This window comes from Rhinolophus ferrumequinum, chromosome 19 (assembly GCF_004115265.2).
Source record: "Rhinolophus ferrumequinum isolate MPI-CBG mRhiFer1 chromosome 19, mRhiFer1_v1.p, whole genome shotgun sequence".
NCBI lineage: Eukaryota > Metazoa > Chordata > Mammalia > Chiroptera > Rhinolophidae > Rhinolophus > Rhinolophus ferrumequinum.
Genome location: NC_046302.1, coordinates 38,562,463 through 38,579,951, shown reverse-complemented (window position 1 = coordinate 38,579,951; position 17,489 = coordinate 38,562,463). Strand labels below are relative to the sequence as shown.

Genomic DNA, 17,489 nt, shown 5'->3' with positions numbered 1-17,489 from the left:
TAAACTTATGAACTGATTCTTGTTTTAAAATAAGGCTTAAACATTTTTTTATTCTGCCTTCTTCCCTAAAGAGAAAAAGAAAAGAATTTTCTTAATGTGTATAGTCTTATTAATATTATGTCTGTTTGATAAAACAGTGATCTAAGAAATGCTCTTTTAGACTTTGAGGTAGAAAGTTTAAAAATCAGCATAGTACCACATAGTCTGCCAAATAAACGTGGAAAAAATATAATAATTTCCAGTAATGACGTTTAACTGAAAATTGTTAGTGTCACAATGTCTCACAATGTCTAAGGCAATATTATACGACCTTCAGAAGTTCCCTTAGTTTTTAATGATTTGGTTTCAATATGTTGAAAATACTTCTAAAAATAAAAATTCTAGGAAAATTCATTTATGGGGAAACCTGTTTACGTTTGGGAACTAAGAATTAAAAATCCTCACGGGTCAAAGAGAGATATCAAATCCATGTTTCACAGCACATATTCTGCATAATGGCAAGCCAGTCTGTGTGCTCTTGGTTTTATATGTAATTCATTAGGTGTTTCCTAAACTGTCACCATATTGTTGAATGGGAAAAAATTGACAAGGGAGAGAACGGAAGAGCCATGGTAGAAGAAACAGACACAAGAGGTCAAAAATGTCGTTCTAAGATCTCTTGGGATATTGAAACGCATAGCCCTTTAATAGTAAGAAAATCGCTTATATCATGATACATGTATTAATGCTATAAAAAAAAAAAAGCCCCAGAACAACCATGGTGAGTATATTCTGTTTAAGAAGATACATTATTATATATTTTGCAGATTGGAATTATTTTTATTCAAAATGGTTAAAATAAAAATTTTTAGCATTTAAAATGACAGACTGGCATCTAGAAAACAAATGTACACAGTGCTAATTGAGTTCTCTGTAGCTAAGGTTATACTGTCACAAATGGATAATCCCCTAATCTAAAAACAAAGTAACCAAAATCTCTGTTCTCCTCACTTAAATAGCTAGTCTGATTTGCTTTCACAGGCAGTCTTTCTCTTCTTTTTTATTTTCTTTTTTCTTTAGGATAATTTCTTTTGAAGGTGAAATCCTTTGGGAATTTTATTTCTATTTAAAAATTTTGTCTATATTCAATCTACCCAAAAGAATATATATGACACATTTAAATTGTAAAGAACATGAATGAAGTGAACACCTGTGACCCTTTTCAAATTACAAAAGTAATTTATGCTAGTAATTGAAAATTCAAACATCATAGAACTATAACAGGAAAAGTCCATAATCTCATAATATTATCAGCTAGAGCCATATCAGTAGCTCTCTGTTTTTCTTCGTATGTTCTGTCATCTTTTTTGGCTTGTCTTTCTCCTAAGATGTCTGGGATCTTAGCTGAGAAGACTTCAAGGCTGGGGGTGACTTGACTAGAAGCTGGAGGTATCTTCACTCAGCATGTCTGGTGGCTCTGCTAGCCATTGGCGTGGACTGAGCATGGCTGTTAGCTGGAATACCTACACATGTGGCTTTGTCATGTGGTCTAGTTTGGGCTTCTTTATAGCACAAAAGCTGGGTTCCAAGGGTGAGTGTCCCCCGAGAGCAAGGAAGAAGTGGTGGTGCCTTTCTGATCCAGCCTTGCAACTTGTATCGCATCATTTGCACCGAACATTGCTGGTTGCTGCAGTCACAGAGAGCTAGTCAGGTTCAAAGGGAGGCTGATACAGACCCCACTACTTCACTGCAAGAGTATCAAGGTTACGTTGTAAAAAGGGCATGATGGGAGATGTAGCCATCTTTGAAAAACAGAATCTACTTATGAAAGGTGGTTGAAAAAGGAAAGGGTTTGAACAGTGTCATATCTGATTCATGTCCCTGAGTCATAATCTTTTTCCTTTTCATTTGCTGCTGTTAACATAAAAGCATTCATTGGGTCTACCGTGTTTCCCCGAAAATCAGACCTAGCCGGACCATCAGCTCTAATGCATGTTTTGGAGCAAAAATTAATATAATCTTATTTAATATAAATTAATATAATCTAAATTAATATAATCTTATTTAATATAAATTAATATAATCTAAATTAATATAATCATATTAATTTTTGCTCCAAAAGACGCATTAGATCTGATGGTCCGGCTAGGTCTGATTTTCGGGGAAACACGGTATGTAGAATTGGTTTTCTGATCCTACGTTGGAGAACCTAATGGGGAGAAAAACCACAAAACCTGCATGCTTCTACTTTACACTTTGCCATTCTTTCTCCTGATCTGCATTAAAATGAAAGTCTAGCTAATAGATTTACCTTATGGCAAGTTTAGTGTGTTTTTGGCTACTGTTCTGTCATAAAATTGCCCTACCTAAAAACTGTCAGTAAGTGTTAATACAAATTCGATTTTATTACCATACACACTTTTTTTTTCTTGCTGTAAGTTCCTAGAACCTAACTATCGTTCGTAGTGATGAGATAGATCCATTTTTCCATAGAAATGGCGTGATTATTTGGGATTATATTTTGGACTGAAAATCTGGCAGCAAATAATTGATAAAGCCAAAACTATTTCAGAAAAATAAAAGGCATAGCAAAGATGTGTCTGTTAGGATATAAACTATTAACATTAAGCTGCAAGTTCTATAAATTGTACATAAATGTTGGCATATGTTGACTATGGAAGCATTCCAGTTTCACGGTAAGGTTCATGGTATATGGGTTTCTCTGGGTAGGTTGACTCCAGTCCTAGAAGGACCTCAAATACTGGCCTTTATGCTGATGAATTCACTGAAGATCTTGTACCAAGCTTTGTAGGTGTAGATACCTGACATTTTAGGTACACTAAGAGTGGATGTCTCTGGAGATTTATGTTAATGAAACTTATTAGAATGAAGTAAGAATCTCAGCTGTTGGGTAATTTCATTTATTCTTTTTGCTCTTGTCATGTCTTTTACTTCTGCCTGTGTTATAAATCCTGCCTTTCAATGCCACTACTTTATGTTTTTAAAGAAATCATAAGAAAAAACTGCATATTAGTTTACCTTTACCATTTATTTACTATTTGTGGTTTTCATTCCTGAAAATTTGGTTTTGAATTTGGTATCATCTTTTTTTTTAATCCTGGTAATTTCTTTTTACATTTCTTATACTATATGTCAGCCTTCAACAAATTCTCCTTGCTTTTGTTTATTTAAAAGTCGTTATTTCACCCTATTTTTGAAGGGTATTGAATTTTCAGTTGATGGTGGTTTTCCTTTCACCACTTTAAAGATAACTTCTGGCCTACATTGTTTCTGATGAGAAGTCAGCCTTTATTCTTATTGTTATTTCCTTGTACTTACTGTTTGTTTTTTCTCTGACTGCTTTCAAGATTTTATAGTCATCATTGATTTTCAGTAGTTTGATTTTGATGTGACTAGGTAGATTTTTGATGTGACTTGCTTTGTATTGATTTTGCTTGGAGTTTGATCTGTAGGGACTTTACCCGCTTCCGTCAGAGTTGGGGGATATTCTCCCATTGTTAAGTATATGCCCCATTTTTCTTCTTCTGTGTTCGACCATTTGAGTTTTCTGACTGGAGGGACTGGGTGCTCATACCATTAACTAAGATTGGAAAATCAAGTATGTTTACCGCTAATCTCTAAATACAGGTTATTGAATTGGGCAGTTAAGAGGTCATTGGTGACCTTAGCTATGGATAGAGTGGAATCTGCACAAGAAAGAGTGAATGGGAGGGAAGAAATGGAGAGACTTAGTACTGTAGTTCTGTGTTTGTGTTTATGCCCCACGGTATGGTTGTGATTTACATTTTTGATTCATTTTCAGGCCTTCATCATAAACAGCATCCCTCTCCCTCCTCCTTTTTTAAATGTACTGTGAAAATATGAGCCACTTTCTGACATTTCTAGGAGCGTAATTGCTGCAATACACTACCTGTGCTTAAAGAAAAGATAGTTTTACCCAAGGAGTTAATATTCTCCTTGACTTGGTGTGACTTGTGGATTGAAGGCCTCTGACATTTGATATTTAACTGGCATCTTGTTGATTTATCTTCATGCATCTGGAAAAATGTGGCTAGAAACATACAAGAGCCTTTTTTCCTTTTCTTGCGTGTTTCAGTACTTGTTAGGAGCAGAAGACTTGAGGGCTCTGTATTAGCTTTGGTTTTGTGTTAATGGGCAGGAGAACATTAGTGAATAATATATCAGTATAATACATCTGTTGAAGTTCTTTGTGAAGTAAATATATTACAATTTTTAATAATCTAGTTACGGGTGACTTCATTAGGTCATCTTTTTTAACTAGATAATATTTTGTGTGCAAATAATCATGTATCTTAATATTCTATCAACTTAGAAGTTTTAAAGTTTTAAATTTTCTCTTATATGAATGATATGTGTAATTGAATATAAAAGTATTGAAAGCAAAACACAACAAAGAAAGAAACAAAACACAACAAAGAAAGAAACCCAAAAGACACCTGCATCTTGGATAGCGTTCTCCTGGGGAAGGGGGATTGGCTTGGTCAGATTTTCATTAAATGATACTATATAGTCAAGGATGAAATGTAATTTTGAAGGGTTGTGTCATATTTTGACTTATAATTTGTGTGTTAGAATAAAGAATGATTAAATGCTTAAAAGTGAACCTGCTTTAGAGTGACTTGACTTTCATGATTCCAAGATGAGTGCAGTATAATACTTGTTTATTTTGGAGTATTTTAAATCCATAAAATTTTTAGAATTTGGCCGACTCTATTAAAAGTACTTGGTTATTGCAGGTGCTAATATCCTTGAATTTGTTATTTGAATATTATCTTTTTTTCCCCCTCCCCAGTTCAAAGCAGTATTCAGCGATTTCAAGAGAAGTTTTTTATTTTTGCTCTGACACCTCAGCAAGTTAGAGAGATATGCATATCCAGGTAAGAGGAATGTTTGGAATATATTTCTCCATGAATGTTGGTGTGTTAGTCTGCTAGGGCTGTCGTAACAAAGTACCACACACTGGGTGGCTTACACAACAGAAATTGATTTTCTCACATTTCAGTAGGCTTGAAGTCCAAGATTACGGTGTTGCCAGATGTGGTTTCTTCTGAACCCTCTGTCCTTGGCTGCGGATGTCCGCCTTCTTGCTGTGTGTACTCACGTGGCCTTCCCCTGTGGGCCTGTGGTCCCTGTGTCTCTTTCTTTTCTTATGTGGATGCCAGTCCTATTGGATTAGGGCCCTAACTGGATGACCTTATGTAACCTTAATTACCTTTTTAAAGTCCCAGTCTCCACATAGGTCACCTTGGGGGTTAGGGCTTCAATATGAATTATGGGGCATGCAATTCAGTCCATAAGAATTGGATTATTTCTCCTTCAGTAAGTGTGGTATATAAAACTAAGGTTAGTCAAATATTTAATAAATACTCTATATGAGAAAAAAAATGTAACCTTTGAGTAAGACACCAGAGTATCTTTGAATTACTTTTCGTCACATTTGGCAATAATTTTTTTAATGAAAATTTTGTTTGAAATATAACAACATAAAAAAGAATTTGTGGTAACAGCCCACAGGTAGGATGATCTTATATACTTTATCATGCAAACTGAGGTATTTTTAGAGTGAAAGTTAGACATTATTAATAATTTTCCTGGGACGAGAACATAAACTGGGACTGTTCTGAGCTGTATGATCACCTGGACAAAAAATTGGCAGAAATCTGAATACAGTTATGAAAAGTACTCTTAGCTTTGCCATTTAGAAAAATAGAAGAAACGTAGACGCATTTGTAATAAGTAAATGAACTAACAGATACCAGAGGAAAGAAGAGGACATCTGTAGTGTATACTTTCCAATTAAAAATGTAGTCATCTTTGGGGCTGGCCTGGTGGTGGCTCAGGTGGTTGGAGCTCCGTGCTCCTAATTCCGAAGGCTGCCGGTTCTATTCCCACATGGGCCAGTGGGCTCTCAACCACAAGGTTGCCAGTTCAATTCCTCGAGTCCCGGGGGGATGGTGGGCAGCGCCCCCTGCAACTAAGATTGAACACGGCACCTTGAGCTGAGCTGCCTCCCGGATGGCTCAGTTGGTTGGAGCGTGGGCTCTCAACCACAAGGTTGCCGGTTCGACTCCTGCAAGGGATGGTGGGCTGCGGCCCTTGCAACAAGCAATGGCAACTGGACCAGGAGCTGAGCTGCGCCCTCCACAACTAAGATTGAAAGGATAACGACTTGGAAAAAAAGTCCTGGAAGTATGCATTGTTCCCCAATAAAGTCCTGTTCCCCTTCACCAATAAAATCTTTAAAAAAAAAAAATGTAGTCATCTTTGATGTTAATAATATTTATATGACTTTTTGAAATTGTATTCTTAAAGATTTAGCATAAGGAAATTGAGGCTCCTGGAGGTTAAATAATTTTCTGGGGTTGAGAATTAAAAGTGGAACACAGAGTTGAGCAAATTAGAAGTCTTTTACTTCCTTTCAACTATTCATTAAAATACTCATCTTTTCTGATATGTTGAGAGTTTTTCAGAAGTAAGAATTCTGCAGTTAAGTTTTAGAAATTCTGTGTTCAACAAAATTACGTAAGTTCTTTACTGTCGGCCTTTTCGGAGGCTTTAGTATGTTCATGTTCATTTTCAATTTCCCAGGATGGTGGAACCACATTTATAGGCCTCGTATCGCTTTTAAACACCCTAACATCTTGGAGATGCACTGTTATGTGGAAGATCCTGGGGCACAGCTTAGATTCTTTCACTAATCATATCACTTGCGGATAGATAGATAGAGTGCAGATTTTCAACAAAATCTCAAATTGATTTTATAATCTGACCCTGTAAAGGTTGAGCTCCCAAAGAGTAGTGCGTAGACAGACTGGCTCTCTCACAAAGGGGAAAAAGACAAAAGTGTTGAAAAATAAGGTTTAAAAAACCAGACAGTACAAGGATTAGTCCAAAAGATCCAGTATCCAAATAATAGGGGTTTCAGAAAATACAGAGGGAATTTAGAGGAGACATTTATCAAAGAAGTAAAATGAATATAGCTTGATGGAGTTCATGTTCATCGGGCAAGGCATTGCAGTGAGTTTTTGTGAATTGGAAGGACTTTCAAGCTTGGGGATGGTAAGAAACCAACAAACAAATAAATAGAATAAATATTTTATCTAAAACCTTATCATTAATTTTAAGTGTTTTTTATTCAGTGATGTTTCCTTGTTCGAGATCAACACTTACTAGGTGTTTTATTAGGTACAAAGCACTATATTATATGATATGACCCCTTTCTACAGGTTGCTTGTAGTTTTGTAGTGAACTAGCTCATATACGTGAAATGATCACGTTAGCATTGCTAGGTATTGTATGAAAAGAGCCAGTTCAGTGATTGACAAGAGCTTATTCATAGGAGGAGGAGATTACTCTTAACCTTGGAGATCTGGGACAGCTTCACTAGAGTGTTGGGTGGGCCTTTGAAGGAAGGAGATTATTTAGAATAAGTAAATTTCAAGATACAGGTTTCAAGATACAATTTTATATCTTTTTGAAGTTCAAACTATATGAATGTATTAACTAATCAAAAAATGAGTGACTAAAATTTGAATAATTTTCAATTTAAAATTTTAATCATATTCTGGAGATGGATGGTGATGATGGTTACACTACAGTATGAATGCACTTAATGCCACAGAACTATACACTTAAAAATGGTTAACGTGATAAATTTTCTTACGTATTTTTAACCAACTTTTTTTTAAAATTAACATTTAAAGTTATTTGCAACCCTCCCCCCGAAGAAAAAATAAAACACACATACACATGTACATATAAACCCCAGCCTTTTCAGAGTTGTGTAATCAAATAGTAAAACACCTTCTTTGTGAGTGGAAGTAAGTTTGATACCCATTACCTAACTTCAATTAATCAACATTTTGGCAGTCTGTATGTGACCTCCCTCCCCTTTTTTTCCTGAAATATTTTAAAGCAAATCACAAGTATCATATAATTTCACCCAAAAATACCTCAAGATGCATGTCTGGTTAAGTTTTAACGTAATCACACTAAAAAATTAGTAATTCCTTAATATAGAACAATGTCTAGCCCATATTCAAATTTTCTCAGTTGTTTCTGTATTTAAACATGGCCATGTATTATTACCTTTGACTCCCAAGGTTTTTAAAACACTTTTTACTTTGAAGTAATTACAGATTTACAGAAAATTTGTAGAAATAGTAGATATACTCTTTACCCAGCTTCCCTTCATATTAACATCTTACATAACCATAGTGCAATTATCAAAACCAAGAAATTAACCTTGGTACAATACTATTAACTACAGACTTTATTTGGATTTTACCAGTTTTTCTGCTGTTGATTTGCTGTTCCTGGATCCAATCCAAGATCTCAAATCACATTTAATTACGTCATTTTGGTCTCTCAGTCTGGGATAGTTTCTTAGTTTTTTTCCTTGTCTTTTATAACTGTTGATACTTTTTGAAGAGTACTGGTCAGGTATTTGTAGAATGTCCCTTAATTTGGGTTCGATGTTTTGCCATTATTAGATGGAGATTATGCATTTTTGGCAAGAATTCCTCAAGTTACATACTCTTCTCAGTGTATCCTATCAGGGGCTACATAATATTGACACATCTCAGTTTTGTTGATGCTAACCTTGATCACGTGGGTAAGGTGTTGTCTACTAGATTTTTTCACGGTAAAGTTGTTGTTTTTTCCTTTGTTATTAATACATATCTTGGGGGAGATAGCTGGAGACTAGGCACTTTTCTGTTTTTCTTCAGAGTTCCCACCAACTTAGCTTTCCCTTGTGGATCTTGCCTTTAGCAATTATTTCATCAGGAACACTCTTTTCTAGTGGTATGATTTTCTATTGTCCTTATTCTTTTTTACACTGAAGTTACTCTTTTGTAGGGAAGGAGCTGTCCCTTTCCACCCACTTTTTAATTCAAGTATTTACTTGTATCCATGTGGGCTCTTGGGTACTCTGAGGGTCATAATTCAGTGCTGTAGTAATTTAGGTTGTTGCTCAAACTGTTCTACCTTTGGCCACTGGGCATTCTTTCAGGTTGGCTCCTGTGCCCTTTTTGCGATGTCTCCATCCATTTCTGAGCACTACTTTATCTTTTGGCCCAACAAAGATGCTCCAGGCTCATGTTGTAATTTCTCTGCCCCAGTTCTGGAATCAATCACTTCTCCAAAGAGCCCTGGTTCCTCTCTTGTTATCCTACTTTTACCACTGTCTTTAAAAACAAAAACAGTCATTTGACTTCTGTAGCATATTACACATCCTCGATTTGGATGATTGCGCTTATTGTGTCATTTAACTTCTGTCCCTGTAGTTCTCAAACTTTGCTGCATGTTAGAATCAACTGGGGAGCTTTTAAGATTCCAAATACCCAGACTTCATTCATACCAATTAAATTAGGTTCTGAGAATGGAGCGCAAACAGTAGTAGTTTTTAAAGCCCCCGGGTGTTTCCAGTACGCAGCAAATTTGAGAACCACTGCTGTGCATCCAGCGCCTCTTTGCCTGTAATGGTAGTAAGGTCTAAACCAGAGGCTTTAATACATTCATGTTTGGGTTTGCTCTTCTTACCACATCTTGTGAAGATTGATCAGTGAGTTCAGCTCTCGTCGGGGTTTTAGCACTCCCCCTTCCGTTTGGTACTGCTGCCTCTAATCAGGCTCTCGGTCTCTGTCTTCTCAGTCTCTGCCATCTGTGATCAGCTTCTCACTACCCCCCGCTGGTACCCATGAATGTGCTTTGTTATCTTTATATTGGTGGCTGCAGAACCACCAACACTTCTCCCTGGAGACCTTGCTCACTGCTTCTACTTTGATGACTCACAGGTACCATCAAACAGCACATCCAGAATTGAACTTGCTTTCTTCCCAAACCTGCTTGTTTGTCTTTTGTTTTTTTCATTTATTCATATAGTTTCACAGCATATGTTTATTTACTGTTTACTATGGTCCAGACAGTGTTCCAGGCACCAGAGGTTCAAAGTTGAAAAATGAACTTGGCCTTCAAGGAGATTTTTGCTTGGCTTATTTCCTCCTACTGCGTGTTTCATCAGTGGCATAGGATCTGCCTGGACAGAGGCGTCTTTGTATTATCCCACACTTCATCGACCACATCCCTTCAATTTGCTACACTCCGTTGATTCTTTTACTTAAAACAATGCAACTCAAGGTTTAAAACTTGACACAACTCCCTTTGAGGAAGCCAGCATTGCCTTTAGAGTAAGACCAACTAGGTCAGTCACATAGCTCTGTATGCCGCTGGGTAAGGGTAAGCTACTCAAAGCCCATCGAGTCTATTTACCCAGTGTGTAACATTGGCAAGGTAATCGTGACCTCACTCAAGTTAGTGAAGGCCGTGCTTGATCTACCTCTTACCTGGGAGTAGTGTCACCATCTGTCCACTTGCACCATTCCAAACCCTGATAGCTCCTAGATGCTTCCCTTCCCTTCACCTACCTTCCGGCCTCGAGTCAGCCACCGAGTCCTATCAGTTTTTATACCTCAGTATCATTCAGTGGTATTCATGTTTACATAGCTTTTGAGCCTTCATCTTTTGCTTGTACAGTTGTGTTCTCCTGACTGGTGGCTGACCCTGTGGTGTTTCTAAAGCTAATTCAGTTTTTTCTCTCCTGTGCTTAAAACCCCTGTAGTGAACTCATGAAGTCCACACTCTCTTTGCCTGGCAATTCTCTTCCACATTTTGCTCTTACTCATCTGTTTTTATCACCTCATGTCCTGTCACTCTTCACTGGCAGCCTGTACTCCAACTAGGCTTTCACAGCTGTTTGCATATCCTCTTCCTTGCTACTCGTTTTAAGGGCCAGTTCAGGTCTTAACCTTTTCTGTGATACCTTTCCCGATTTCCCCAAGCACATCCTTTGTCTCTCATTGTACTGTGTACATATATTCTATTAAAGTGTTGTTTCATTTATTTGACCACTTGCATTTCAAACTTCTTAATGAAAGCAACATCTCCTACTCATTTTTATATTCTCAAAGCCTGTCACAGTGCCTGGCATATAGTAAATGCCTACTTTACACCTGATGAATGAGAGCAACTTGTGAAAGTTCCCAGGACGGTGAAACGCAGAAAATGAGTGTCAGAAGATGCTTAGTCATTACTTATAATGTTTGTGAAGATATTTAGCGCATTGCATTTCCCAGTTTGGTACTTTCCCATACTGGAATAAAGTCTAAATCTTTAGCGAGCTATTCCAAACCCTTTATAACATGCTTCCATCTACCTTTCTAGGCCCATCTTTAGTCATTTCTCCTTTTTTCAAATTATGTTCCCCAGCCTAGTCAAGATTCTGTTATGTAGCTCTGGTTGATCCTCACCCTTTTGTTGAGAATCACTGCACTCGTGAAGCCACTGTTACTGACGGAAGTGTGTCTCTTAAGTAGAAATACGCAGAACTGTTGTACAAGCAATTTTCTAATTTGATCGGACCAATTGTAGATAACTGCCTTGAACTTTTGAGACAGAATTAAATTTCCCGTTTTTCTATAGCATTTATTGTTCATAATGTACTATAGCACTTACTACATTTTATTTTAGTTGTATATATGTTACCTACTAGCATATACGATTTTTGAGAGCAAATATTGTCTTATTTACCTTTGAAGCTCTAGCCCCCAAATTGTGAAATGTTTCTTGAATGAGTGAAGTGATACCGGTTACTCAAAAAAGGTCGGTGTGGCCTAGGAGATTGGGATGCTTTGAATAGACACTCGAGAAGGGTGGAGGCTCCCACTGGCAAGGGAAGCAGTGAGGACATAGTTAACAATATTAGTAGCCAGCTGGTCACACATATTGAGCACTTCTTGTATTCAGGCACTTTTAAGTGTGTTATTAACACATTTAGTCATCACAAGAACTCCATGGGGTAGATGCAGTAATGTTCCATCTTTAACAGATGTAGAAACTGTGGCCCAGAAAGGTGAAATCATTTTCCCAAGGTCATACAGCTTGGCACTGTAGACCTTAGGGTGGTCCCTACTGTGCTGGACGGCCTTCCAGTGAACACAGAGAATTGGAAACAGTGAAAAGACGGGCTCAATAGAGCAAGAGGAGGGCTTAGTGTACCCTCAAGAAAGGAATTATCTCTAATGTTATTCTCGCTGAGAAAGTCCAAGATTGATGATAGTAGCTACGGACAGTACTTCTTAAACTGGTAGTATGTGTCATTTAGGGATCTTGTTAAATGCAGATTCTAATTCTGTAGGTCTGGGCCTGAGATTCTGCATTTTAAACAAGTTCCAAGCAGTAACATGCTGCATCATTGTGGATTCCATTTTGAGTGGCAAGGGTTTTAGAAGGTTCAGTGCCAGAGATATTTTATATGGGACTCTAGTAGGTTCTCATCTGGAAATTCAAAGAGGTTCTGTGTCCTTGGTTGGATACATAATTAGGAAGTTGCCATGGTGTAGAGATATTGGTACCAGTTCTTTGTTGTAGTTCTGTATTAGAATCGCCTGAGTACCTGTGAAAAACAAATGCTCAGGCTGACCAATAAGAATATCTGGTGAATGGGCCTTTATGTTAAAAAAAAAAAGGAGCAAGTGATTAGAATGCTCAGCCAAAGTTAAGAACCGCTGTAAGCAAACAAATTAATTTATTAAACTCTACTAGGACCTAGGGTACTCCTTTTTGTGTTAACCAAATCGGTTGCCTATTGAAATAAATACTGCATTGTGAAAGTTCTGTGAAGTGAAAATACCCTAACATTACCACAAAGACGTTTATTACATGTTAAGTAAATGAGGGTTATCATCCCTGGCTTATTGGTAGGCTAGTGTTCATCTTTTAAGGAATAAGAATAAAAAATGCTAATGTTTTTTTCTGGTGAGAATGTTCCTGTGATTCTTGTTGTGCTTTCGTAACCCAATTTCTTTCCTTTTTCAACAGGGATTTTTTGCCAGGTGGTAGGAGAGATTATACAGTCCAAGTTCAGCTGAGGCGAGTTTGAAATTTTCTCTTAACTTTAATAACATACTTGCTGACTATGTGCATATAGCATGAATTTGAAAATACATAAGTATGTTTGAATACGTTATTTCAGAATAATTTCTTTTTTTTTTCTTTAATGCAGACTTTGCCTGGCAGAGACAAGTTGCCCTCAAGAAGATAACTATCCCAATAGTCTGTGTATAAAAGTAAATGGAAAGCTGTTTCCTTTGCCTGTAAGTTGCTTTTATTCACCAGGGGGTGGGGTAGAGTGGTAAAGACTGATTATGAGTAAATAAATTATTGAATTGGATGATAGGGGTGTGGGGGTTTATTATACTTTTACCTCTTTTTGTATGTGTTTGAAATTTCAATAATAAAAAAAGATAAAAGACATCTTTGAGGCAGTTGAGAAATTTTAATATAAACTATGTTAGATAATTTTTTTAAATTATGGTTAATTTTGTAAGGTTGTGATACTATTTTTTTTTAAGGTCTTATTAAAGAAGTGTGTAAAAGTATCTGGGTCAAATGGCATGTCTAGAATTTGCATTTAAATACTCGGGGGCAAAACCAAACATGTTTATAAGTATGGTGTGTGTATTTTGGGGTGGGCTGGCAGTGAGGCCAGAGGCAAACAAAGCATAGCTAGCAACATGTTGATAATCATTGAAGCTGGTTGGTGGGTACTTACTGTTCTCCCTACTTTTGTATGTATTTGAAAATTTCTACAGTAGAAAACTAAAACACATTTGTGTTGATGGTATTAAAGTAATAGTGGTAATTAGAAAATTCTGGGGGAAATGTTAAAGGTACAACACTGTCAGCCTTTGTCACAATTACAAGTAAGGTAGGACGTTGTCATCGCATGTAACAGAAAATGTTCTTTGAGTATATCTTCTATTGAAATGTTAGGTTGAGACTGAAACCAAATCCATCACTGGCTCTCCAGCAGCGTTTACGTAGGAAGCCTTTCGATTTGCTCCAGAGGTTCCCTGTCAAATGAACTTCATTTTATTTTTGCTTTAGATTTGGAAAATTGTTCGAAATATGTGCAGGCTAAACATTTGTATTTTACAATATTCCAGCTATATTCTGTTCTTAATAGCCAGGTAATTAATGGTTGAGTGGAGGTGTTGCTGATGGTCAGAGGGAGAATACAAGTTAACAGATAACTCAGTTACCAATGAAACCAAACTAGTAAGTGTGGAAAAGTATAGATTTAAAATACTTAAGGTGGTTAAGACTGGTACTGCACTTGACTTTGAATTTGCTAACACCTCATTCTTATCGTCTGTTATTCTCCCTCACCCCTAATTGCTGTCTTTCTCTGTCAAAGTAACTTAAAACAGGGTTGCTTGGTGTCTTAAATTCTAATCTCCAGAGTTCACCGTTCAGCCAGTTCATGAGTTATTATTACCATCTTGGCAGATGCTCTGCCATTGTTTTTATTTGGTTGACGTACTGGAAGACAGAATTCTCTTCCAGGCCAAACACTATGCAAAACAAAGGTTTCATTCAAAATTACCCAGATAGTGGTGTTGATATTCCATATGCCTGTTGCTCATTGAACCAGTTCCTAGAATCTTATTTATAAGAGCACTTATAAATTGTTTTATTTCACTTGAACAACTTTAGATGAGCATACCCTTCTGCACACACACACACCTCCCTTTTCCGTAGTATAATCGAAATTCTTTTTTTATCTTCTCTTCCTCTGTTCAAACTTTTTAAAAATGATTTTCAAAGTCTTGTTGCAAGTTGTAGATTACAAATTACCATGTGAATTCCCACTTCATAAATAACTTACTAGGTAAACCTCCTGTGAGGCGGTGAAGGGTGTTCCCTGAGTTGTGACAGACAGGATGTGTTCCTTAGCTCTGCTGTGTGGTACCACCAACATTGTATTTCTTTTCTTTTTTTAAGGTGCTTATTTTTAACATCCCTAAAATCCAGAGGTGTCTTAATTCGCTAATGACCAGGTGGCAGCTGTAATGTATTGTTGTTGCCTGCATGTGTACAACCTAGATGTTACTCGCACGGCAGGACCAATGAGCTGCACGCCCTTAGTTTTTCATTCAACGAATGATTTTGAGGAAGGTACATGAATCCTGGCTGTATCCAAAAACCTTTGATCAGTATATTCTCATAAGATCCAGAATATATCAGCATTAACGGATGCAATGAATTTAAGGGTGTCAGTGACTTGAAGGAAATCTGAGAAATGTGAGTGGAGTTGAATATATTAATAGTTTTATGCTGAAATTAAATAAATATATAGAATACTTTCTCCAGAGCTCTTGGTGGCATATAGGAGAGTATTGTGTGGAAAATATATGCATTGATGACTGAGTAAAAAGCAATTCAGAAGATTCTTATGTAGATCCAAAAGGAATATGCTAGCCAATTCATTTCGCGTACGAGTATTACTTCCGTGCTATATACGCAGCAACAAGTAATGATACACTAGATTGTATCATTAGTGTTTTTTCCTTCTTGATGGTAATGGTACATAGTTAAATTACATCAATGGCATTTTATTCAGTAAAATATGGCATCTACTTCAATACGTAGATGTTTTTGCAGCTTAGAAATTTTAATATTCTAAAAATATTTTGGTTTTGAAAATCACAAACTGAAAAGTGGTAGTTGAGATTTGGATGTACTGTGAATCAAAAATGAGTGCATTTGCTATTTAAAAAATGAGTACATTAAATACTTAATAACTAGAAAAAGTAGAATAAAGCATAAATAGCAATATTATAGCCATCAAGCTAATATACTGCCAGTTGAAATATTGATTATTTGTTAACCCGATGTTGAAGGTTATAATCTCTGTTCTACTCGGGAAAAAGCAGTGGAGAGCATTTTTGTCACTCACAAGATTGTACTAATTCCTTTGAAACTCATTAATTTGTTCTCTTTTTATTTTCCAAACCTTGTTTTCCCTCTTTCCCATCCCCATATTTCAGTGCATTTTGAATGGGAGCTCCTAAGATGAAGCAGTACAAAGAGGTGCAACTCCATCATTTATAAAAAGGAAAGAGATTCAGAGCTAAAATGGCAAAGTGTCAGCATCTTTAATTTTAAGGGTGGAACATGGAGTTTGTTTTTTTCTTTCTGAATTTGTGAACTACTTTATAACTTTTTTAAAAGGTCATTTTCCTTTTCTGGATTGGTAACCTTAAGGTGAGGACTGTGTGATTTCCAGGCTAAAATAAAAATAACTAGTGTAACTGAAATTAGGCAGGATCCCGAATCTGTCTTAGAGAAAATGTTTGATTGCCTATAGATAATTTTAAATTGGTTTTCTTTCTTATGGTTATAGGGCTACGCACCACCACCTAAAAATGGGATTGAACAGAAGCGCCCTGGACGCCCTTTGAATATTACATCTTTAGTTAGGTTATCTTCAGCTGTGCCAAACCAGATTTCCATTTCTTGGGCATCAGAAATTGGAAAGGTAAAGATTCTCTCCTCTGGGTAACATGAACGTAATCCCTCTAGGAGTTGATTTATTTTGTTTTTTTCCTTAGGTTCCTGCTCCAGCTTGTTTTCATTTTCTGATTGTAATTTCTAAAAAACAGTAATTTCCAGTTTAGGGGTAGAGGTGGAGATCCTTAAGGTTATAAAATTTAAAGTTTTCCTGAGTGTCCTCTCTTTATTTTCCTGGAAAGGGAACAAGTATAATTACAATATTTCTTAAGGTAGTGGTTTAATCACAATTGTGTTTAAGTAGTATGTTAAGAAACTTGAAACGTTGGGTTATGTTACGTATTTATGAAGAGGAACGAAGAAGCTTTATTAAGCTTTGGGGAAACTAGTTTACTCATGTTGTGATGAGAAATAATCTGTTCCAGCTTTTACATAAATCGTTGATACTTCAGAGACTATGTGGACATCTCATGAAATATTTACATAGAATTGTGGTATTTTCTCTATACCTTTATACCTTTAGGTTGATGAACCTGGCTTTCTGCTGATTCTTTATCTCAAAACGCATTATTTCAGTTGTGAGATACTGATTAATACAACAAAGGATTTCCATTTTAGAACTACTTGTTCATATAACTGAAATAATAGAATGGCAAAAGATATTTAATTTCTGAGCATAAACTTTAAAGTTGCTGTTTCATAGAAAAAAAGGGTAATATTTCTATTTTATGGGTGAAGAAGTTGAGTCATACATTTGTAGCAGGAATTTTTTTGGTTTTATTACCAAGGTAATTGCAGAGCTGGACATAAAGAAGGGTGTTTTTGTATTAATTTTTGGACTGTAAAAATGTTACTATCTCTTTAATGATTGTTCTCTTGTACTCTCATTTCTGTATTTTTACTGAAACTTATCAGTATTATCATAGGGTGCTGATTTCTAATATTTTTCATTTGTGTGAACAGTGCAGTGGTAAAATATTGGATAAGTATTCAGAAACTCTTGGCTTAGTCCCAAGTTGGCCATTGTTTGATTTTGGCAAAGTTGTGTAATTCTTTGAGTCCTACTTATAAAGAATTAGTAAAATCTTGAGAATGGGTGTTGTATACAAATGTAA

At 36.3% G+C, this 17,489-nt stretch overlaps 1 protein-coding gene across 6 annotated transcripts in view; it reads left to right on the top strand.

The window, feature by feature from the left end:
* PIAS2 (protein inhibitor of activated STAT 2) overlaps window positions 1-17,489 on the top strand; it is a 75,594-nt gene that overhangs the window by 30,960 nt on the left and 27,145 nt on the right. For all 6 annotated transcript variants that reach the window (XR_004421048.1, XM_033087139.1, XM_033087135.1 and 3 more), the window contains exons 3-6: window positions 4,814-4,898; window positions 12,901-12,951; window positions 13,085-13,175; window positions 16,268-16,402. Coding sequence is in view for 5 of the 6 variants with exons in the window: in XM_033087139.1 (XP_032943030.1) it covers window positions 4,814-4,898; window positions 12,901-12,951; window positions 13,085-13,175; window positions 16,268-16,402 (362 nt within the window). In the remaining variant the exon portion in view is untranslated. The remainder of the gene's footprint in view (window positions 1-4,813; window positions 4,899-12,900; window positions 12,952-13,084; window positions 13,176-16,267; window positions 16,403-17,489) is intronic.